General features: G+C 40.4%; 1 protein-coding gene across 2 annotated transcripts in view; it reads right to left on the bottom strand.

The window, feature by feature from the left end:
* Positions 1–26,342, bottom strand: part of LOC139757573 (nephrin-like) — a 943,851-nt gene that overhangs the window by 272,784 nt on the left and 644,725 nt on the right. For both annotated transcript variants that reach the window (XM_071678177.1, XM_071678178.1), the window contains exon 7: positions 22,022–22,141. In XM_071678177.1, the coding sequence (XP_071534278.1) occupies positions 22,022–22,141 (120 nt within the window). The remainder of the gene's footprint in view (positions 1–22,021; positions 22,142–26,342) is intronic.

The following is a 26,342-nucleotide window of genomic DNA, read 5'->3' as shown; positions in this document are numbered from 1 at the left end:
ACAAATGAAAATTTACAAAAATTTCTCCCCTTACTTAACAATTTAGTACCTTCCATCAAATTTACTGTAGAAAATGAAAGTAATGGTATGTTACCATTTTTAGATTGCATGATCCATAGACAAGGAAACAAGTTTAAGTTTAGCATATACAGAAAACCCACCAATGTATGCTCATATATCCATTATTACTCATCTCAACATGACAAAGTTAAATTATCATCATTTCAATCTATGTTCATAAGGGTATTAAGTATTTGCAGTCAAGAGTTTATTGATGATGAGTTTGAGATGATATATTCTACTGGATCTAAGTTAAAGTACCCTAGATCTTTCATTGATAAATCCCTTAAGTTAGCAAAGAAATCATTTTATACAGTTGAGCCCAAACCTCCCATTGACACCAAGAATCTTTTAGTTCTCCTTTTTAATAATTTCACTTTGCTTCCCATGTTGCTTAAATCCTTTGATGTAAATGTTGCCTTTAGCAACAATAATACTATAAAGAATATCTTAATCAGGAATTCACCAGAAAATTCTCTTAGTTGCATCTATAAAGTTCCTTGTGGAAACTGTGATAAATTTTATGTTGGTCAGACTGGTAAGGATCTTTCTGTTAGACTTAAGCAACATAAATATAGTATAAGAACGGGACAAGAATCAAATGCCTTGTTTAATCATGTTAAAAACTATGATCATTGTATTGACTGGAGTAACGCAATCTCAGTTGTTAACTCTAAGTCTATTACCAAGAGAAATATCATTGAATCTTCTATTATTAAATACACAAAGAATTATAATCTTAATATCAGTGATGGTTTGTACAAATTAGATAACTTTATTGTTGATAAGATTTGTAAAATGATAAGTTTATGAACGCTCGTTGTATATTTTGGACAATCACATGTTTACCAAATGGCGTCCTAGCTTCGTGCTCGTTGTATGTTTTGGACAATCACATGTTTACCACATGGCGTCCTAGCTTCGTTTCTTCGATGTATATCATCTGACTGTTGTATACCTCTCTTGTGTCTCCCCTGATGATGTGATTATTACACGAAAGTGCACTTGGGAACTTTTCGTGTTTCATTTTCCCCGTGGACTCATAGGAATATATATTATATATATATATATATATATATATATATATATATATATATATATATATATATATATATATATATATATATATATATATATATATATATATATATATATATATATATATATGTGTGTGTGTGTGTGTGTGGGTGTGTAGTTTCAGAAGTGGTAGAGGATGTGTGGATCAGGTGTTTGCTTTGAAGAATGTATGTGAGAAATACTTAGAAAAGCAAATGGATTTGTATGTAGCATTTATGGATCAGGAGAGGGCATATGATAGAGTGGATAGAGATGCTCTGTGGAAGGTATTAAGAAGATATGGTGTGGGAGGCAAATTGTTAGACGCAGTGAAAAGTTTTATCGACAATGTAAGGCATGTGTACGTGTAGGAAAAGAGGAAAATGATTGGTTCTCATTGAATGTAGGTTTGCGGCAGGGGTGTGTGATGTCTCCATAGTTGTTTAATTTGTTTATGGATGGGGTTGTTAGGGAGGTGAATGCAAGAGTTTTGGAAAGAGGGGCAAGTATGAAGTCTGTTGGGATGAGAGAGCTTGGGAAGTGAGTCAGTTGTTGTTCGCTGATGATACAGCGCTGGTGGCTGATTCATGTGAGAAACTGCAGAAGCTGGTGACTGAGTTTGGTAAAGTGTGTGGAAGAAGAAAGTTGAGAGTAAATGTGAATAAGAGCAAGGTTATTAGGTACAGTAGGGGTGAGGGTCAAGTCAATTGGGAGGTGAGTTTGAATGGAGAAAAACTGGAGGAAGTGAAGTGTTTTAGATATCTGGGAGTGGATCTGTCAGCGGATGGAACCATGGAAGCGGAAGTGGATCATAGGGTGGGGGAGGGGGCGAAAATTTTGGGAGCCTTGAAAAATGTGTGGAAGTCGAGAACATTATCTCGGAAAGCAAAAATGGGTATGTTTGAGGGAATAGTGGTTCCAACAATGTTGTATGGTTGCGAGGCGTGGGCTATGGATAGAGATGTGCGCAGGAGGATGGATGTGCTGGAAATGAGATGTTTGAGGACAATGTGTGGTGTGAGGTGGTTTGATCGAGTAAGTAACGTAAGGGTAAGAGAGATGTGTGGAAATAAAAAGAGCGTGGTTGAGAGAGCAGAAAAGGGTGTTTTGAAATGGTTTGGGCACATGGAGAGAATGAGTGAGGAGAGATTGACCAAGAGGATATATGTGTCGGAGGTGGAGGGAACGAGGAGAAGAGGGAGACCAAATTGGAGGTGGAAAGATGGAGTGAAAAAGATTTTGTGTGATCGGGGCCTGAACATGCAGGAGGGTGAAAGGAGGGCAAGAAATAGAGTGAATTGGTGTCATGTGGTATACAGGGGTTGACGTGCTGTCAGTGGATTGAAGCAAGGCATGTGAAGCGTCTGGGGTAAACCATGGAAAGCTGTGTAGGTATGTATATTTGCGTGTGTGGACGTGTGTATGTACATGTGTATGGGGGGGGGGGGTTGGGCCATTTCTTTCGTCTGTTTCCTTGCGCTACCTCGCAAACGCGGGAGACAGCGACAAAGTATAAAAAAAAAAAAAAAAAAAAAAAAACTTAACAAATTAGTACCTTCCATCAAATTTACTGTAGAAAATGAAAATAATGGTATATTACCAAATTCAGATTGTATGACCCATAGGCGAGGAAACAAGTTTAAGTTTAGCATATACAGAAAAATCACCATTGTATGCTCATATATTCACTATTACTCATCTCAACATGACAAAGTTAAATTATCATCATTTCAATCTATGTTCCTTAGGGCATTACGTATTTTGCAGTCCAGAGTTTATTGATGATGAGTTTGAGAAGATATATTCTATTGGATCTAAGTTAAAGTACCCTAGATCTTTCATTGATAAATCCCTTAAGTTAGCAAAGAAATCATTTTATAGAGTTGAGCCCAAACCTCCCACTGACACTAAGAATCTTTTAGTTCTCCCTTTTAATGATAATTTCGCTTTGCTTCCCATGTTGCTTAAATCCTTTAATGTAAATGTTGCCTTTAGCAACAGTAATACTATAAAGAATATCTTAATCAGGAATTCACCAGAAAATTCTCTTGGATGCATCTATAAAGTCCCATGTGGAAACTGTGATAAATTTTATGTTGGTCAGACTGGTAAGGATCTTTCTGTTAGACTTAAGCAACATAAATATAGTATAAAAACGGGACAAGAATTAAATGCCTTGTTTAATCACGTTAGCTTCGTCTCTTCGATGTATATCAACTGACATATTTCTCTCTTGTGTCTACCCTGATGATATGATTATTACACATACCTAAACCAAATTGCACATACACATACCTAAACCAAATTGCATTAGAAGGTAAGATATCCTTTAGTAATTTTGTTTCAAAAAATTCCATATAAAGATTACTTAGTACAGGTGCAATTTGGTTTAGGTATGTAGATGATGTTCTTTGTGTTTGGCCAACAAATGAAAATTTACAAATATTTCTCCCCTTACTTAACAATTTAGTATCTTCCATCAAATTTACTGTAGAAAATGAAAATAATGGTATGTTACCAATTTTAGATTGCATGATCCATAGACAAGGAAACAAGTTTAAGTTTAGCATATACAGAAAACCCACCAATGTATGCTCATATATCCATTATTACTCATCTCAACATGACAAAGTTAAATTATCATCATTTCAATCTATGTTCATAAGGGTATTACGTATTTGCAGTCCAGAGTTTATTGATGATGAGTTTGAGAAGATACATTCTACTGGATCTAAGTTAAAGTACCCTAGATCTTTCATTGATAAATCCCTTAAGTTAGCAAAGAAATCATTTTATACAGTTGAGCCCAAACCTCCCATTGACACCAAGAATCTTTTAGTTCTCCTTTTTAATAATAATTTCACTTTGCTTCCCATGTTGCTTAAATCCTTTGATGTAAATGTTGCCTTTAGCAACAATAATACTATAAAGAATATCTTAATCAGGAATTCACCAGAAAATTCTCTTGGTTGCATCTATAAAGTTCCTTGTTGAAACTGTGATAAATTTTATGTTGGTCAGACTGGTAAGGATCTTTCTGTTAGACTTAAGCAACATAAATATAGTATGAGAACGGGACAAGAATCAAATGCCTTGTTTAATCATGTTAAAAACTATGATCATTGTATTGACTGGAGTAACGCAATCTCAGTTGTTAACTCTAACTCTATTACCAAGAGAAATATCATTGAATCTTCTATTACTAAATACACAAAGAATTATAATCTTAATATTAGTGATGGTTTGTACAAATTAGATAATTTTATTGTTGATAAGATTTGTAAAATGATAAGTTTATGAACGCTCGTTGTATATTTTGGACAATCACATGTTTACCAAATGGCGTCCTAGCTTCGTGCTCGTTGTATGTTTTGGACAATCACATGTTTACCACATGGCGTCCTAGCTTCGTTTCTTCGATGTATATCAACTGACTGTTGTATACCTCTCTTGTGTCTCCCCTGATGATGTGATTATTACACGAAAGTGCACTTGGGAACTTTTCGTGTTTCATTTTCCCCGTGGACTCATAGGAATATATATATATATATATATATATATATATATATATATATATATATATATATATATATATATATATATATATATATATATATATATATATATATATATATATATATATATATATATATATGTGTGTGTGTGTGTGTGTGTGGGTGTGTAGTTTCAGAAGTGGTAGAGGATGTGTGGATCAGGTGTTTGCTTTGAAGAATGTATGTGAGAAATACTTAGAAAAGCAAATGGATTTGTATGTAGCATTTATGGATCAGGAGAGGGCATATGATAGAGTGGATAGAGATGCTCTGTGGAAGGTATTAAGAAGATATGGTGTGGGAGGCAAATTGTTAGACGCAGTGAAAAGTTTTTATCGACAATGTAAGGCATGTGTACGTGTAGGAAAAGAGGAAAATGATTGGTTCTCATTGAATGTAGGTTTGCGGCAGGGGTGTGTGATGTCTCCATAGTTGTTTAATTTGTTTATGGATGGGGTTGTTAGGGAGGTGAATGCAAGAGTTTTGGAAAGAGGGGCAAGTATGAAGTCTGTTGGGGATGAGAGAGCTTGGGAAGTGAGTCAGTTGTTGTTCGCTGATGATACAGCGCTGGTGGCTGATTGATGTGAGAAACTGCAGAAGCTGGTGACTGAGTTTGGTAAAGTGTGTGAAAGAAGAAAGTTAAGAGTAAATGTGAATAAGAGCAAGGTTATTAGATACAGTAGGGTTGAGGGTCAAGTCAATTGGGAGGTGAGTTTGAATGGAGAAAAACTGGAGGAAGTGAAGTGTTTTAGATATCTGGGAGTGGATCTGGCAGCGGATGGAACCATGGAAGCGGAAGTGGATCATAGGGTGAGGTAGGGGGCGAAAATTTTGGGAGCCTTGAAGAATGTGTGGAAGTCGAGAACATTATCTCGGAAAGCAAAAATGGGTATGTTTGGAGGAATAGTGGTTCCAACAATGTTGTATGGTTGCGAGGCGTGGGCTATGGATAGAGTTGTGCGCAGGAGGATGGATGTGCTGGAAATGAGATGTTTGAAGACAATGTGTGGTGTGAGGTGGTTTGATCGAGTAAGTAACGTAAGGGTAAGAGAGATGTGTGGAAATAAAAAGAGCGTGGTTGAGAGAGCAGAAGAGGGTGTTTGAAATGGTTTGGGCACATGGAGAGAATGAGTGAGGAAAGATTGACCAAGAGGATATATGTGTCGGAGGTGGAGGGAACGAGGAGAAGAGGGAGACCAAATTGGAGGTGGAAAGATGGAGTGAAAAAGATTTTGTGTGATCGGGGCCTGAACATGCAGGAGGGTGAAAGGAGGGCAAGGAATCTTTCCTCACTCATTCTGTCCATGTGCCCAAACCATTTCAAAACACCCTCTTCTGCTCTCTCAACCACGCTCTTTTTATTTCCACACATCTCTCTTACCCTTACGTTACTTACTCGATCAAACCACCTCACACCACACATTGTCCTCAAACATCTCATTTCCAGCACATCCATCCTCCTGCGCACAACTCTATCCATAGCCCACGCCTCGCAACCATACAACATTGTTGGAACCACTATTCCTCCAAACATACCCATTTTTGCTTTCCGAGATAATGTTCTCGACTTCCACACATTCTTCAAGGCTCCCAAAATTTTCGCCCCCTACCTCACCCTATGATCCACTTCCGCTTCCATGGTTCCATCCGCTGCCAGATCCACTCCCAGATATCTAAAACACTTCACTTCCTCCAGTTTTTCTCCATTCAAACTCACCTCCCAATTGACTTGACCCTCAACCCTACTGTATCTAATAACCTTGCTCTTATTCACATTTACTCTTAACTTTCTTCTTTCACACACTTTACCAAACTCAGTCACCAGCTTCTGCAGTTTCTCACATGAATCAGCCACCAGCGCTGTATCATCAGCGAACAACAACTGACTCACATCCCAAGCTCTCTCATCCCCAACAGACTTCATACTTGCCCCTCTTTCCAAAACTCTTGCATTCACCTCCCTAACAACCCCATCCATAAACAAATTAAACAACCATGGAGACATCACACACCCCTGCCGCAAACCTACATTCACTGAGAACCAATCACTTTCCTCTCTTCCTACACGTACACATGCCTTACATCCTCGATAAAAACTTTTCACTGCTTCTAACAACTTGCCTCCCACACCATATATTCTTAATACCTTCCACAGAGCATCTCTATCAACTCTATCATATGCCTTCTCCAGATCTATAACTGCTACATGCAAATCCATTTGCTTTTCTAAGTATTTTTCACATACATTCTTCAAAGGAAACACCTGATCCACACATCCTCTACCACTTCTGAAACCACACTGCTCTTCCCCAATCTGATGCTCTGTACATGCCTTCACCCTCTCAATCAATATCCTCCTATATAATTTACCAGGAATACTCAACAAACTTATACCTCTGTAATTTGAGCACTCACTCTTATCCCCTTTGCCTTTGTACAATGGCACTATGCACGCATTCCGCCAATCCTCAGGCACCTCACCATGAGTCATACATACATTAAATAACCTTACCAACCAGTCAACAATACAGTCACCCCCTTTTTTAATAAATTCCACTGCAATACCATCCATATATATATATATATATATATATATATATATATATATATATATATATATATATATATATATATATATATATATATATATATATATATATATATGGTGTTTGACAATGAATTTGAACATCCTGATGCACAATATTTGTAATAGTTTATATCATCTTTTACATCTATATTCTATCTCTTTTCTTTTTATGGCACGATGAAACTATTCTTTGATTAGTTTTTCTGTTTCTCATGAGGATATTGTCTTCAGTAACGAGAGTGTTCTGTGACTTGGAGTGCGTGTTTGATGATTGGCACTAGAGATGAGGAAGTGTATGTGGACAACGAAAAGTTACAAATGATATCTTACCGTCAAGCATACACTATAACACGTCGGGCACTGTACATGTTACCCTTCAATAATTATATTCAGTAAACATGAAATTGAATACGAATATGTTTTTACATCTTAAAGCCACACGTTAACTGTCACTGTCATTAGCAATAGCTATGTCATTTCAGGTGTATCAGAATATCTGTAAAGTATAGCGACGAATTAGTTAGTCCTGGATCTGTCTTTCTTGTCATCAGATGCTGCATGAGTCTCCTGCCAGAGACTACAATATGTTACTGGAGTTTCCTCCGTGAGAGTTATATTGGCAATGTCTGCTAACACTCGGCCGTTACTGCCCGCCTGCACCAACTGTATGCCTTAATTCTCAGTTTCAAACAAATCCCTCGAGTTAGTGGGGTAAGCTGTTTCCCCGTAATGCCTAATACTTAGTATCAATTGATGTGGCTTTGTGGAAAAGCTCAATCGATTGCATCGAAAGACCAGGGAAAAGTGTGAATTGTCAGTTCCCATTAACTTCAATTTTTGCTTTATTTTGGCCGCTATATGTGCAGCCTACACATACAAATTTCTCTGGTTTGACATCGTTTCTTACATCATTGTTTATTTTCGTCCCATCTTATTCATTTTTATTTCTATCTTCGAACGAACGATAGATTGGTGTTGCGTATGCTATACTGGACATATTTCCGTACTTTATCGATATATGGACGTAAGAAAATAGATAGTCTTTTGATCCCATATGTATCGCGTGAATGGACATAAGAGATCATGATTAGAACATCAAGGAAGCAAGGGTTGGGTTTCCTGCTGGCTTGTGCTGCTCTAATTAAGATACACTGCACACAAGGGACCTGCGGCCTCCACCGACGTAGGCGGCTGAGAATTTGGGAGCAGAGGGAACTGCGAGACTAACGGACGGTAAGATGATTTTGAGGTGAAGTAATCACTGCCATTAGTAAAACATATGAAACACCCTAAACTGGTCGTTATACGCTGATTACATTTAAACAATTAAGTTCACTATGAGATTGTATCATGATATATGAGTCTAACTTGTTGAATATGAATCGCAAATAGAAGTTCACTGTGTTAAGAGTTCTTCCTCAAGGCCATCTACGCTCTATTTGCAGTGTACTGAATCCAAGATCATAAAGACGTGGTTGAGAGACTTGATTATATATATCAAGAAGCGATACAGACTTATATTCTTGAATAGTAATTCAGAAACCTTGTGAAACTCTAAACACATCTTGAATTTAATTCGATCACACTAAAATATCTTTTATATTTAGAGGAGTGTTCCCTCGTCATTTCAATTACAGATACGGAAATGACTCTCAGATGAACCTACTATGATGTATATATATATATATATGTATATACGAACAAAGTGCATACGAACGGGCACCTTCATGGACATACAAACCTCCCACAGCCAGGATCGAACCCGGGACCCCTGTGCAACAGGCAGGATCGCTAGGCTATCACCCCTATTCGAATACTATGTACACGAATACCCTTCGTCTCACGTTGGTGAGCAACGGGGTCTACACCGGTCATTTCGAATCAGGCTCACACAGCCAGCAGATAGCATTTTACCGAGCCTAACTGTACAACGTGGAGGTATATGAATACGAACAAAGTGCGTATGGATGCGCACCTTCATAGAATATACAAACTTCCCACAGCCAGGATCAAACCCAAGACCCCTGTGCAACAGGGGGAGCGCTACTGCTACGCTATGATCAACCCTAATAGGGAAATGGCTATAAGAAAACCATGTACTTGAATACCCTTCGTCTCACGTTGTTTTTTTTCCAAAGGAAGGAACAGAGAAGGGGGCTGGATATATATATATATATATATATATATATATATATATATATATATATATATATATATATATATATATATATATATATATATATATATATCTTTTTTTTCTTTTTTTCATACTATTCGCCATCTCCCGCGTCAGCGAGGTAGCGTTAAGAACAGAGAACTGGGCCTCTGAGGAAACATCCTCATCCAGCCCCCTTCTCTGTTCCTTCCTTTGGAAAAAAAAAAAAAAAGAGAGAGGGGAGGATTTCCAGCCCCCCGCTCCCTTCCCTTTTAGTCGCCTTCTACGACACGCTGGGAATACGTGGTAAGTATTCTTTCTCCCCTATCCCCAGGGAAAATATATATATATATATATATATATATATATATATATATATATATATATATATATATATATATATATATATATATATATTGCAAGAGTTTTGGAAAGAGGGGCAAGTATGAAGTCTGTTGGGGATGAGAGAGCTTGGGAAGTGAGTCAGTTGTTGTTCGCTGACGATACAGCGCTGGTGGCTGATTCATGTGAGAAACTGCAGAAGCTGGTGACTGAGTTTGGTAAAGTGTGTGGAAGAAGAAAGTTAAGAGTAAATGTGAATAAGAGCAAGGTTATTAGGTACAGTAGGGTTGAGGGTCAAGTCAATTGGGAGGTGAGTTTGAATGGAGAAAAACTGGAGGAAGTGAAGTGTTTTAGATATCTGGGAGTGGATCTGGCAGCGGATGGAACCATGGAAGCGGAAGTGGATCATAGGGTGGGGGAGGGGGCGAAAATTCTGGGGGCCTTGAAGAATGTGTGGAAGTCGAGAACATTATCTCGGAAAGTAAAAATGGGTATGTTTGAAGGAATAGTGGTTCCAACAATGTTGTATGGTTGCGAGGCGTGGGCTATGGATAGAGTTGTGCGCAGGAGGATGGATATGCTGGAAATGAGATGTTTGAGGACAATGTGTGGTGTGAGGTGGTTTGATCGAGTGAGTAACGTAAGGGTAAGAGAGATGTGTGGAAATAAAAAGAGCGTGGTTGAGAGAGCAGAAGAGGGTGTTTTGAAGTGGTTTGGGCACATGGAGAGGATGAGTGAGGAAAGATTGACCAAGAGGATATATGTGTCGGAGGTGGAGGGAACAAGGAGAAGTGGGAGACCAAATTGGAGGTGGAAAGATGGAGTGAAAAAGATTTTGTGTGACCGGGGCCTGAACATGCAGGAGGGTGAACGTAGGGCAAGGAATAGAGTGAATTGGAGCGATGTGGTATACAGAGGTTGACGTGCTGTCAGTGGATTGAATCAAGGCATGTGAAGCGTCTGGGGTAAACCATGGAAAGCTGTGTAGGTATGTATATTTGCGTGTGTGGACGTATGTATATACATGTGTATGGGGGGGGGGTTGGGCCATTTCTTTCGTCTGTTTCCTTGCGCTACCTCGCAAACGCGGGAGACAGCGACAAAGTATAATAAAAAAAAATAATATATATATATATATATATATATATATATATATATATATATATATATATATATATATATATATATATATATATATATATATATATATATTCCCTGGGGATAGGGGAGAAAGAATACTTCCCACGTATTCCCTGTGTGTCGTAGAAGGCGACTAAAAGGGAAGGGAGCGGGGGGCTGGAAATCCTCCCCTCTCGTTTTTTTTTTTTTTTTTTCCAAAAGAAGGAACAGAGAAGAGGTTCAGGTGAGGATATTCCCTCAAAGGCCCAGTCCTCTGTTCTTAACGCTAGCTCGCTATCGCGGGAAATAGCGAATAGTATGAAAAAAAAAAAACATATATATATATATATATATATATATATATATATATATATATATATATATATATATATATATATATTTTTTTTTTATCGAGGGTGTAAGGCATGTGTACGTGTAGGAAGAGAGGAAAGTGATTGGTTCTCAGTGAATGTAGGTTTGCGGCAGGGGTGTGTGATGTCTCCATGGTTGTTTAATTTGTTTATGGATGGGGTTGTTAGGGAGGTAAATGCAAGAGTTTTGGAAAGAGGGGCAAGTATGAAGTCTGTTGGGGATGAGAGAGCTTGGGAAGTGAGTCAGTTGTTGTTCGCTGATGATACAGCGCTGGTGGCTGATTCATGTGAGAAACTGCAGAAGCTGGTGACTGAGTTTGGTAAAGTGTGTGGAAGAAGAAAGTTAAGAGTAAATGTGAATAAGAGCAAGGTTATTAGGTACAGTAGGGTTGAGGGTCAAGTCAACTGGGAGGTGAGTTTGAATGGAGAAAAACTGGAGGAAGTGAAGTGTTTTAGATATCTGGGAGTGGATCTGGCAGCGGATGGAACCATGGAAGCGGAAGTGGATCATAGGGTGGGGGAGGGGGCGAAAATTCTGGGGGCCTTGAAGAATGTGTGGAAGTCGAGAACATTATCTCGGAAAGCAAAAATGGGCATGTTTGAAGGAATAGTGGTTCCAACAATGTTGTATGGTTGCGAGGCGTGGGCTATGGATAGAGTTGTGCGCAGGAGGATGGATGTGCTGGAAATGAGATGTTTGAGGACAATGTGTGGTGTGAGGTGGTTTGATCGAGTGAGTAACGTAAGGGTAAGAGAGATGTGTGGAAATAAAAAGAGCGTGGTTGAGAGAGCAGAAGAGGGTGTTTTGAAGTGGTTTGGGCACATGGAGAGAATGAGTGAGGAAAGATTGACCAAGAAGATATATGTGTCGGAGGTGGAGGGAACGAGGAGAAGAGGGAGACCAAATTGGAAGTGGAAAGATGGAGTGAAAAAGATTTTGTGTGATCGGGGCCTGAACATGCAGGAGGGTGAAAGGAGGGCAAGGAATAGAGTGAATTGGAGCGATGTGGTATACCGGGGTTGACGTGCTGTCAGTGGAGTGAATCAAGGCATGTGAAGCGTCTGGGGTAAACCATGGAAAGCTGTGTAGGTATGTATATTTGCGTGTGTGGACATATGTATGTACATGTGTATGGTTGGGGGGGGGGTTGGGCCATTTCTTTCGTCTGTTTCCTTGCGCTACCTGGCAAACGCGGGAGACAGCGACAAAGTATAATAAAAAAAGATAATATATATATATATATTATATATATATATATATATATATATATATATATATATATATATATATATATATATATATATATATATAATATATATATATATATTATATATATATATATATATATATATATATATATATATATATATATATATATATATATATATATATATATATATATATATATATATGTATATATATATATATATATATATATATATATATATATATATATATATATATATATATATATATATATATATATATATATATATATATATATATATATATATATATATATATATATATATATATATATATATATATATATATATATATATATATATATATATATATATATATATATATATATATATATATATATATATATATATATATATATATATATATATATATATATATATATATATATATATATATATATATATATATATATATATATATATATATATATATATATATATATATATATATATATATATATATATATATATAATCCACATGTATATACATACACGTCCACACACGCAAAAATATATACCTATACATCTCAACGTATATATATATATACATATACACACACAGACCTATACATGTATACACATGTACATGATGCATACTGTCTGCCTTTATTCATTCCCATCGCCACACCGCCACACATGGAATAACAACCGCTTCCCCCTTCATGTGTGCGAGGTAGCGGTAGGAAAAGACAACAAAGGCCACATTCGTTCACACTCAGTCTCTAGCTGTCATGTAATAATGCACCGAAACCACAGCTACCTTTCCACATCCAGGCCCCACACAACTTTCCATGGTTTGCCCCAGACTCTTCATATGATCTGGTTCAATCCATTGACAGCACGTCGACCCCGGTATACCACATCGTTCCAATTCACTCTATTCCTTGCACGCCTTTCACCCACCTGTATGTTCAGGCCCCGATCACTCAAAATCTTTTTCACTAAATCTTTCCACCTCCAATTTGGTCTCACACTTCTCCTCATTCCCACCACCTCTGACACAAATATCCTCTTGATCAATCTTTCCTCACTCATTTTCTCCATGCGACCAAACCATTTTAAAACACCCTCTTCTGCTCTCTCAACCACACTCTTTTTATTACCACACATCTCTTTTACCCTTACATTACCTATTCGATCATTACCACCTCACAACACATATTGTCCTCAAACGTCTCATCTCCAGCACATCCACCCTCCTCCGCAAAACTCTATGCATAGTCCACGCCTCGCAACCATAGAACATTGTTGGAACCACTATTCCTTCAAACATACCCATTTTTGCTTTCCGAGATAATGTTGTCGACTTTCGCACATTTCTCAAGGCTCCCAGAATTTTCGCCCCCTCCCCCACCCTATGATTCATTTCCGCTTCCATGGTTCCATCCGCTGCCAAATCCACTCCCAGATATCTAAAACATTTCACTTCCTCCATTTTTTCTCCTTTCAAACTTACCTCCCGATTGACTTGACCCTCAACCCTACTGTACCTAATAACCTTGCTCTTATTCACATATACTCTCAACTTTCTCCTTTCACACACCTTACCAAACTCAGTCACCAGCTTCTGCAGTTTCTCACATGAATCAGCCACCAGCGCTGTATCATCAGCGAACAACAACTGACTAACTTCCCAAGCTCTCTCATTCACAACAGACTGCATACTTGCCCCTCTTTCCAAAACTCTTGCATTCACCTCCCTAACAACCCCATCCATAAACAAATTAAACAACCATGGAGACATCACACACCCCTGCCGTAAACCTACATCCACTGAGAACAAATCACTTTCCTCTCTTCCTACACGTACACATGCCTTACATCCTCGATGAAAACTTTACACTGCTTCTAACAACTAGCTTCTTACGCCATATAATCTTAGTATCTTCCACAGAGCATCTCTATCAACTCTATAATATGCCTTCTCCCGATCCATAAATGCTACATACAAATCCATTTGCTTTTCTAAGTATTTCTCACATACATTCTTCAAAGCAAACACCTGATCCACACATCCTCTCCCACTTCTGAAACCACATTGCTCTTTCCCAATCTGATGCTCTGTACATGCCTTCACCCTCTCAATCAATACCCTCCCATATAATCTACCAGGAATACTCGACAAACTTATACCTCTGTACTTTGAGCACTCACTCTTATCCCCTTTGCTTTTGTGCAATGGCACTATGCAAGCACTCCGCCAATCTTCAGGCACCTCACCATGAATCATACATACATTAAATAATCTTACCAACCAGTCAACAATACATTTACCCCCTTTTCTAATAAATTCCACAGCAATACCATCCAAACCCTCTCCCTTGCCGGCTTTCATCTTCCGCAATGCTCTTACTACCTCTTCTCTGTTTACCAAATCATTTTCCCTAACCCTCTCACTTTGCATACCACCTCGACCAAAACACACTATATCTGCCACTCTATCATCAAACACATTCAACAAACCTTCAAATTACTAACTCCATCTCCTTCTCACATCACCACAACTTGTTATCACCTCCTCATTAGCCCCCTTCACTGAAGTTCCCACTTGCTTCCTTGTCTTACGCACTTTATCTACCTCCTTCCAAAACATCTTTTTATTCTCCCTAAAATATAATGATACTCTCTCACCCCAGCTCTCATTTGCCCCCTTTTTCACCTCTTGCGCCTTTCGCTTGACCTCCTGCCTCTTTATTTTATACATCTCCCACTCATTTGCATTTTTCCCTGCAAAAATTGTCCAAATGCCTCTCTCTTTTCTTACACTAATAATCTTACTTCTTCATCCCACCACTCACTACCTTTTCTAACATGCCCACCTCCCACGTCTCTCATGCCACAAGCATCTTTTGCGCAAGGCATCACTGCTTCCCTAAATACATCCCATTCCTCCCCCAATCCCCTTACCTCCTTTGTTCTCACCTTTTTCCATTCTCTACTCAGTCCCTCCTGGTACTTCCTCACACAAGTCTCCTTCCCAAGCTTACTTACTCTCACCACTCTCTTCACCCCAACATTCTCTCTTCTTTTCTGATAACTTCTACAAATCTTCACCTTCGCCTCCACAAGATAATGATCAGACATCCCTCCAGTCTCATCTCTCAGCACATTAACATCCAAAAGTCTCTCTTTCGTGCGCCTATCAATTAACACGTAACGCTCTCTGGCCATCTCTCCTACTTACATAAGTATACTTATGATTATCTCTATTTTTAAACCAGGTACTCCCAATCACCAGTCCTTTTTCAGCACATAAATCTACAAGCTCTTTACCATTTCCATTTACAACACTGAACACCCCATGTATACCAATTATTCCCTCAACTTCCACATTACTCACTGTTACGAACTTAACACTTATTCAGGCAAGGTCGCCAGTAACATATGTTACAAATACTACTGTTCCTTGTCTTGCAATGACGTTATAGATTTGTCAAGTTGCACAACTCAGGATAACACAATGATAAAGTTATGGGATTGAATTAAAGACCAGCATTACATTAAATCTACTTATAATGAAAGAATTCAAGTGTACGAAGAAAAGCACTTAAATCAATCATGAAACATTACGTTAACATTGAAAGTGAGTTTGACATTGAACATAAGATAACATTCCAGATAAGATTTCAAGCCAGGAGTTCTCTATCCTCTAAGGCAGTTCTTCGATAACATTACACTGATAATTATAACGGGCTTACAGCACAACACTCGGGTAACAGGCTTATAGCACAGCAGGGCTTACAGGCTTACAACACAGCAGGACTTACAGCAGGGGTGGACCACTTACCTCGCTGGGCTAGAAAGAGAGAGACCCAGCGGCTGTCATGGGTATATATTACAGCAAAGACAGCGTTCCCTGCTATCTATACAACCTTACATTTTGATTGGCTATGGGACTCAGAAATATTCTGATTGGTTGGAGGAACAGTCACACAAGACTGCGTTGATCACCCTCCCTCTTGTAAGCCTACAGGGATGACATGTCCAATACGGTGGTGAAATTAATCCCCCCGTCTCGGAGAAGGGTCGGGGTGCTCAAGGACAAATTACCATCTGGTTTCAAAATTAAATTAAAATTAAATTATTACGCCTAATGCTTGGTGTGAACTGAAGCTCCGAGGACGTCTCAGAGGGAGGCCTTAATCCTCGTCCTGATAAGAAATAACAACACCATACACAAGGACACACACACACATTATATACACGAACATGTGAGCACACACACACGTGTTCCGTAACACCCCCCTCCTTAAAGGAGAAAATTCCTGGAAGAGGAATTTTCTCACGTTAAGAGCGGGATAAACAATCAGCTAACACAATCTGTTAACACATGAGGTGTGCTGAAAACAATGTAACGTATAAATTGTACATAATATAACAAGGCCCACCTATTTAATTTCTGACTCCGTTCCCATAACTTGTGAACATTTTGAAAGGTTTGGTAGTCAGTACACTCTAAATTGATTGGCTGAAGGACACAAATATATAAAATAGCAAAAACAAAAGTTCCCTCTTCATGGTGGGGCTATCTGTTTGGGCTCAACCTTCTTTCTGTCCTCCTTCATTGGGGACCTCACCAGCCTGTACAACACTGGCGGCATTCACAGCTAATCTGGTTGGAGCCTGCAAAATAAAACAATTGAAAAGTGGTTCCTAACTAATAAAAGAGAGACTGTCTCACACTGCTCATTCCCAACATCTGATATCATTCTTCAATAAATCTGTCAGAGGGGGTTACGACTGTTGTAAAATTTACAATGAACATCCTATAGTACCCAACTATACACAAGCAACACTTCAGTTCTCTTACGCCTCCGCCCGGGTCCCAAGTCTTCGAGGCACACGCAGCTACGTCGTCGACTTCGTCACACACGGCTACCGCTGGACGTAAGATGATGCAGACTGGCACCGTCGGTTCCAAGGGGGAGGTTCACGACTGAAATATGGCTTAGGCATGTTTACGTGGCATAATCTCCGACCTCTGCGCCTATCGGGGGTAGAGACAAGGTAATTTGAGTCTCCTATACTCCAGATTATGGTGCAGGAACCCTGAGAACGGACAACAAAGAGTTGACCTGTCTGCTGTAGTAGAAGCAACGCCTCGTCGCCCGCCTCAAACCTTCTTGAACGAGATCGTTTGTCATACCATACTGTCCTCCGTTCCTGAGTCTCTCTTGAATGGGCGCGAGACAAATCTTCAGTCTCACCCACTGACTCTTGTACGGACTCGTAACCAGCACAGGAGGTATCACACATCTCGCTAATTTCATCCTCAGGGAGAGTCTTCTCTCTTGAATGAGCATGAGACAAATCCTCAGTCTCAACGGAGTCTACGCCAAGGGAGAGGGCATCACAGAGCTTCCTCTCACTAGACTCATTCGTAGGGAGAGACTTCACTTCCTCCGTCTTAACGAAGTCTACACCAGGGGAGAGGGCATCACACAGCCTCTTCTCGCTGGCCTCACTCTCATGAAGAGTCTTTAAGTCCACTATCTCAACGGAGGCTACACCAGGGGAGAGGGTATCACACAGCTTCCTCTCGCTGGTCTCAGTCTCATGAAGAGTCTTGAAGTCCACTGTCTCAACGAAGTCTACACCAGGGGAGAGGGTATCACGCAGCTTCCTCTCACTATCTCTCTCAGGAACAGTATTAAGTCCGCCGTCTCAACGGAGGCTACACCAGGGAAGAGGGTATCACACAGCTTCCTCTCGCTGGTCTCAGTCGGGGGGAGAGTCTTAACTTCCTGTGTTTCAACGGAGTCTATACCAGGGGAGAGGGTATCACACAGCCTCCTCTCGCTGGTCTTCACTTCCTCCTTTTTAACGGCTATGTCCTCAGGCACACGGCCTGCCGTGCCAGCTGTCATAGACCTGGCATCATCGTGGTTGGGGACTATCTCTGGTACTTCTTCATCAAGCTGCACTGCCTCCGTGGACTCCACCGGGCCCGTAGGCGACACCAGCACTGGGTTCATCTTCCCACCCGCTAGGTCGTTGCCTAACACAAAGTCCACACCTGAGACAGGTAACCTATCTACAACCCCTATGAGAGTATGGCCCGTGAAGAGATCTATTTCTACCCTCACATCGACTAGTGGAGCTTCCTCGGAACCCGACAGTCCATCTAGCAAGACTCGGTCTCCAAACTCTCCTCGCGGCACCAAGCCATCCAAATAACGGACTGCAGCACACCAGAATCCCGTAATACGGTTACTTTTCGTTGTACACCACATCTACTAACATAGCCCTCAGACAGGAACGCATTATAGTTCCCACAAAACGGATCCTTAACTACACTCTCGCAACCCCTCTTTTTCCTAAGAGCAGGGACAGCCTCACCTACTTTACTAAGTGGCCCTAAAGTTGAGACGAGATTCACCGGTCTACTCACGGTAGAATCTCGAAACTCCTCTCGAGCCCAGCAATCCCTCACCTGGTGCCCAGCCTTGCCACAATGAGAGCAAAACTTTACTTTCTGGGAGTATTTCCCCTGACTTTTATGAGTTACCGGCAAGGTAGCAGATTCAGGTGGGATTACATGACCATTGGTCGTCCCTCGGCCGTCGTAGCCCTTTGAATGCCTGCCCGCGTCAAGTTTGACATCTAACATGTACTCATCTGCTAGTTTCCCAGCCTCCTCAAAATCCTTCGCTGATTTAGTTATTACGTACTGCCGTACATCACGGGGTAGACCGTCCTTACATTCCTCGAACACAAATAGTTTCAGGACCGATTCAGCATCGATATAAGCTCCCGCGGAACGTACCCACCGCACGGCTAACTTGTACTTCTCACAAAAGTGATCTAGGTAGGGTTGATCAGGGCGCTTATGCTTAGTTCGAAATCTGAGTCGGTGTGCTTCCAGACTTAAATGATAAGAATTTATCACTGCCTGCTTAACGACCTCATAATCACCACACTGGTCATCGTTCAACGCGGTGTATGTGGATTCAGCTTTGCCAAAAAGGAGGGGCCGCAGAGCTGTCACCCAGGCTGACTTCGGCCAAGAGCAGTCACGGGCAGTCTGTTCAAATTTTAGGAAAAAGGAAGCCACATTATCTTCATCGAACTTAGGTACGAGATGTAAATCTCCCAACCGAGACGACACTGGTCCTGATGGTGAAGCGTTAAGTCTAAGTTTTTCACGTTCGAGGGCGATCCTCTCCTTTTGCATTTCGGCATTGATCTTAGCTATCTCTAGTTGAATTCGCCAGTACTCGGGATTAACATTAACATCACTAGGGATATGGGAAGGGATTGAGGCTTCGGCCGACGTCACTGATGGAGCGGTATTGTCGACACTAATTTCAACATCAGGCGCAGTATCTACTATCTGTTCACTAGCAAAATGATTTATGACTAAGGTCTCCAACTGTACTTTACTAGCTTTCCGGTCATAATTCAATTTTAACCTATTTGCAATAAGCTTCAACTCATGCTTTGTTAAAGATTTAATGTCCTCGTGAGAGGGCTCAGATCGACAGAACTGGTCAGCGTCAGCGTTGCTGGTCAACGGCATGATTAACGAAAAGGAAAGAGATTCCGTTAAGGCAAGAAATATCCTGGCAGGGTCGCCAATTTATATGTTACGAACTCACCACTTATTCAGGCAAGGTCGCCAGTAACATATGTTACAAATACTACTGTTCCTTGTCTTGCAAGGACGTTATAGATTTGTCAAGTTGCACAACTCAGGATAACACAATAATAAAGTTATGGGATTGACTTAAAGACCAGCATTACATTAAATCTACTTATAATGAAAGAATTCAAGTGTACAAAGATAGGCACATAAATCAATCATGAAACATTACGTTAACATTGAAAGTGAGTATAACATTGAACATAAGATTTCAAGCCAGGAGTTCTCTTTCCTCTAAGCAGTTCTTCGATAACCATATACTGATAATTATAACGGGCTTACAGCACAACACTCGGGTAACAGGCTTATAGCACAGCAGGGCTTACAGGCTTACAACACAGCAGGACTTACGGCAGGGGTGGACCACTTACCTCGCTGGGCTAGAGAGAGAGAGACTCAGCGGGTGTCATGGGTATATATTACAGCAAAGACAAGCGTTCCTGCTAGCTATACAACCTTACATTTTGATTGGCTATGGGACTCAGATATATTCTGATTGGTTGGAGGAACAGTCACACAAGACTGCGTAGATCACCCTCCCTCTTGTAAGCCTACAGGGATGACATGTCCAGTACGGTGGTGAAATTAATCCCCCCGTCTCGGAGAAGGGTCAGGGTGCTCAAGGACAAATGACCATCTGGTTTCAAATTTAGATTAAAATTAAATTATTGCGTCTAATGCTTGGTGTGAACTGAAGCTCCGAGGACGTCTCAGAGGGAGGCCTTAATCCTCGTCTGATAAGAAATAACAACACCATACACAAGGACACACACACACATTATATACACGAACATGTGAGCACACACACACGTGTTCCGTAACACTCACCTTTGCATTCAAATCACCCATTACTATAACCTGGTCTCGTGCATCAAAACCACTAACACACTCATTCAGCTGCTCCCAAAACACTTGCCTCTCATGATCTTTCTTCTCATGCCCAGGTGCATATGCACCAATAATCACCAATCTCTCTCCATCAACTTTCAGTTTTACCCATATCAATCTAGAATTTACTTTCTTACACTCTATCACATACTTCCACCACTCCTGTTTCATGAGTAGTGCTACTCCTTCCTTTGCTCTTGTCCTCTCACCAACCCCTGACTTTACTCCCAAGACATTCCCAGACCACTCTTCCCCTTTACCCTTGATATTCGATTCACTCAGAGCCAAAACATCCAGGTTCCTTTCCTCAAACATACTACCTATCTCTCCTTTTTTCTCATCTTGGTTACATCCACACACATTTAGACACCCCAGCCTGAGCCTTCGAGGAGGATGAGCACTCCCCGCGTGACTCCTTCTTCTGTTTCCCCTTTTGGAAAGTTAAAATACAAGGAGGGGATGGTCTCTAGCCCCCCGCTCCCGTCCCCTTTAGTTGCCTTCTAGATAGATAGATAGATAGATGGATAGATAGATAGAGAGATAGATAGATAGACAGAAAGGTATAAATATAGGAAAGTGGTTGAAAAATATGAGGTAGTTAGGAAGACTAATGACAAGCACGAGGAAAAATGTGGTGGTTGATCTAGCTCCCCTTGCAAACGAAAGATAAAGGGAAAGTGTTCATTTCCTGCGCTACCAAGGAAGCGCCAGGAACAGATAAAGAAATAGCCTTATTCGAGCACATCTCCTATCTTGCTTCCATGTATGTATGCAATGAAACCAGAGTCCCCTATCCACAGCCAGACCCCACCAACCTTTTCGAGGAATCCCCTGACATCTTCATATGCGCAGGTTCAGTCCATTGACTGTATATCCTCTCCTGTGAACCCCATATCTGCTGACGTAGCGCAGATTAATTAACTATCCAGGTGAAGGATGCTGGAAGGATGGCGGGTGATTGACGCAGGTTAGATAACTCACCTTGAACCATCCAGGTGATGGATGCAGGAGGATTGGCGGGTGAGGTGACGCAGGTGAGTGTCAGCCGCTGCCCCACAGCCGCCAGCGTCGGACCAGTCACCGTCACTCGCCTCGGTGGGTCTGAAGGAGAGCAGTGTGTGCTATTATGAGGACTGACGGTGACAGATCAGGAAACAGTTAGGGATTCGCTGACGTTAGTAATATGGTTATGAGAAGGGTGATGCTCGTAGTATTATGGTAATGCGTTAAGGTATATCCTGAAGGAGGGTGATGCACTAAGGTATATCTTGAAGGGCAACACGCCAAGGCATATCCTGAAGAAGTGATGAATGAAGGTATGTCCTAGAGGAGGGTGATACCTTAGAGTATATTCTGAGGGAAGGTGATGCACTAAGATATATTCTGAGGGAGGGTGATAACGTAAGGTATATCTTAAGGGAGGGTGATACGTTAAGGTATATCCTGAGGGAGGGTGATGCACTAAGGTATATCCTGAGGGAGGGTGATGCACTAAGGTATATCCTGAGGGAGGGTGATGCACTAAGGTATATCCTGAGGGAGGGTGATGCCATAGGATATATCATGAAGGAAAGTGACAGTTAGTAATCCGGTATGTGTGAAGGGATAGGAAAATGGTAATAGTGTGGACACAGGTGTCTCACTGGTAACCAAGCGTGAGCCTCATAACGTGAAGGTGGAGGACGATGACTCAGATTCCATTATGATGATAAATGTCGACATAAGTAACACATGGGTCACAGGTGGGTAGCGCGGAGGAGATTGCAATGATGATGATGGAAGCGAATTTTACCACGGAGCCGCCATCTTGAATGGTGATATTAAAGAATTTAAGTTTTACGAGGCAAGCCACAGGAAATGCTCATAGGAGTATTGTTCTCTGCATTTATCTGATTTATGGATTGTAATACAATATTCTCAAGATACTTCTTTTTCAAGTGTGAAGTGAACTAAAATCATGATCAAATATCGAGAATTTATCTAGAGGATTGTATCTAACGCCATTCACTGAGTCGGATATGAAAAATTCTGGTTGGTATTGATTGTTCTTACAGATAAAGCCACGGTTAAGGCCACTAAAACATCATTTTTGTTCAGAGAAATCAGTCTTAACAGTTTTTCACAGCTGTATCTCAATTATGGAAACAAATCATAATAGTATTGAAGGTAACCCTATGGTTACGAAGGATGACGCAAGAAAGATGATAGTGATGCGAAGAATTGCAAGTAACATTTCTGTCATGACAAGAGGAAATGAATGACAAAAATGGTAGCGTATGGGGATACATGAAATTGAGGCGGGACGATGAAGCAATGTCGACATTTAATATCATTCAATGGTGAACGTGTTATAGTAAGAGCGGAAACAGTACACTGAAGAAATGCGACGAAGGTAACATTATGGTGACGGAAATAGCGTACGTAACATTGTTGCAAGTAACGTTGTCCCTGGAGAAGACGAAGAATAACGTAATGGCCCAGATATCATCACAATAAAGTGCGACGCAAGGACCATTAGCGTGACGAAAGTAGCGAAGTTAACAATGTAGTTAAGTAGAAGTATTGCTGAAGAAAGGTGGCGTTGGTGATATTAATGTGTTGGTTGCTACAGCATTATGGTACAGCAAATAGCAATATGTTAAAAGATGGTGGAGGTTGGTAAATAACACTACACTGATGAAATTAATATGATCATAACCTAGGTAACATTAAATGACGCAAATAACACCGTATTGACCCAGTGAACATACTCATAAAATTTCTCTCGCAAGGGAGACATAGGTTACTATATGGTAACGAAAGTACTTTCATCTTGACAGAATGTATTCTAAAAGTTGAATTCACCATTACACTTGGATGGAGGTCACCCGACGCAGTAACGCTGATATTTTGAAAAGCTTATCATGTTAGCGATCCACAGGTGACGGTCTGGGGGTGTATGGAACACTTCGATGACGCAAGTAACGCCATTGTGATCCTTGATTGTAGTAACGTCAAGTGATGCACGTAACATTATGCTGTTTGGTGCCAATAAGACTGATGTAACAGTAGCCGATTGCGAAGCAAGCCTTACTGTCACAGTCAGGATAATAAGACAATGTTATGAAGGACTATGAAGTTACTAACCATAGTGTGAAGGAAAATGATTTAGTGATGGTGGGAGATGACAGAGACACCAATATGACATTATCATAAGGCAACTAAATCTTGCAAGCGATGACGCACTTCACGCTGGTAACGTAAGTAACAACAACTGAGGCGGAGAGGAAGCAAGGCAATGACAGAACCAGTGGTATGACAGGGAAGGTGACATTATGGGATGTAAGGTGATGCTTAATGACATAGATTAGGACATGTATATCGGTGGCATACAGGGAATGTCCTAGAGTAAAGACTACGTTGCAACGTGGGATATTATGGTTATGAAGACAGCACTATAGTAAAAATATGAATGGCATTGTACCTCATGATTTAATAACTATCATAACATCTTAGGTATTAGCATTCTTAAGATGGCAGATTAATAATGTTATATTAAAGTGAGGTAAGCAGCATTATAGTGGCCAGGGAATAATGTGCCGCACATAACGCTGGGAGAAGGTGATAATGTTTCTTATGATAATGTTAACAAAACATTTAACTTATAGTGAAGGTAATATGATAATGACTCTGGTGCAGAGGACAGAACCACAGGGTATGTCAAGAGATGGTGAGTTACCTTACATTACCATAACGCAAGCTGGCTAATTGATTGGATGGTTGGGTTCCATGACTATCAATTAAGGCACCTTCAAGCGTTAATGATAATTCCCAGACCACATACACTCTTACTATGAACAGTCCAAAAATGCTTCTCTCCTTAGAATGCTGCTAAGATCGAAGTGATTAATGTGAATATCTGGCTATTAAGAGATTCCAGAGGCAGAAGATATGATAACATGCTTCTGGGAAATTTTGGTTTAAGTAAACTTACAGTGACGTCAAAATGGTGATGCAACATTTAGATAACGTAGAATTATGGCAACATGAATAACGTGGTAACATGAATCATGTTGACGAAATATATAACAGTAAGGAACTGGACATTATACTATGGCAATGTTGGTTCAGAAATTCTCATACCTCGAAACTTCACGGTCAAGCGGCTGGAGTTATGCTTCTCAAAGTAAACTATGAATATGCATCTTACTGTGTTATTAGAGATAACAAAGGACTGACAGGGTCAAGCAGCAGCCAAACCTCTAGTGATACGGCTAACATTACTGTTCTTTGATTAACTATTTTGGCATGTTATGACGACACATCTCTCAATATGGTGATACAGTATATTTGATTGTGATTTGTATAAAATAATGGTGATACCTAATATTTTGGTGATGCAGTAAACTTAACAAAGATTTCTATGCATTTATAGTGACTCAGCTAATATTACTGGGGTTCAGTAAAGTTAATAGTGATTCGCATGGATTTGTTGTGACGCAACTAACTCTCTTAGGCTCTCGTTTCCCCTCTAACTCAACCCTGGATAACTCTAACATTCCTTCATCCCTTTATGCTCCTCTTACTAATCCCATGCCCCTTCCCGCAATCTCTTTCTGAACCGTCCAAAAATGCTTCTCTCTCTGGACATGAGCAAGACTTATGATCCTGATGACATCCATCCTTGTATACTGAAAGAGTATTTCTCTGTGTAGGGTTGTCTGTTCAGTTTCTGTTAGAAAACAGAACTTTCCCTTCTTCTTGGAAGCACGCGTTGGTACATCTCATCCTTAACAAAGGCGACCGTTTTAACTCCTCTGACTATTGCTCCCAATGCTTGAATGTCTACCATTTCCAAAGTCTTTGATCCCTACTCACCTCCCTTATCCTTAGGCATCTTGAATCTCACAAGCTTCTCTGATCACCAGTGGCCAGTAAGGCGAGATGCAACGTTGATATTATTTCCCTCGCTCGCTTTGCTTCCGCATATCAAAGCTCCCTCTCTGGTCAATCTATGTCCGTGGTTGTTGATGGATCAGCTTCTCCCGCTTTCTCCGTCAACAACGGTGTCCCTGAAGGTTTTGCTCTGCCTCCTGCACTTTTACCCTTCGTAGAATATTTGTTTTCTTCCATAAATAATCTAATGCACTCATACGTTGACGGATCAACAATGTATTCCCCCACATCCGTCAATAGCTACTTCTGTCACTCGATCTGTATCTCGTCTCCACACAACTACCTTCGTAAGCTTAGACCTAGACAAGATAGCTCAGTGGGGTAGACGAAATCGGGTTAAACTGAATGCCTCCAAGACCACAGTTTC

Source organism: Panulirus ornatus, chromosome 27 (assembly GCF_036320965.1).
Source record: "Panulirus ornatus isolate Po-2019 chromosome 27, ASM3632096v1, whole genome shotgun sequence".
NCBI classification, from domain to species: domain Eukaryota; kingdom Metazoa; phylum Arthropoda; class Malacostraca; order Decapoda; family Palinuridae; genus Panulirus; species Panulirus ornatus.
The sequence above is the reverse complement of the archived record's forward strand: the minus strand, read 5'-3'. Positions and strand labels throughout refer to the sequence as shown.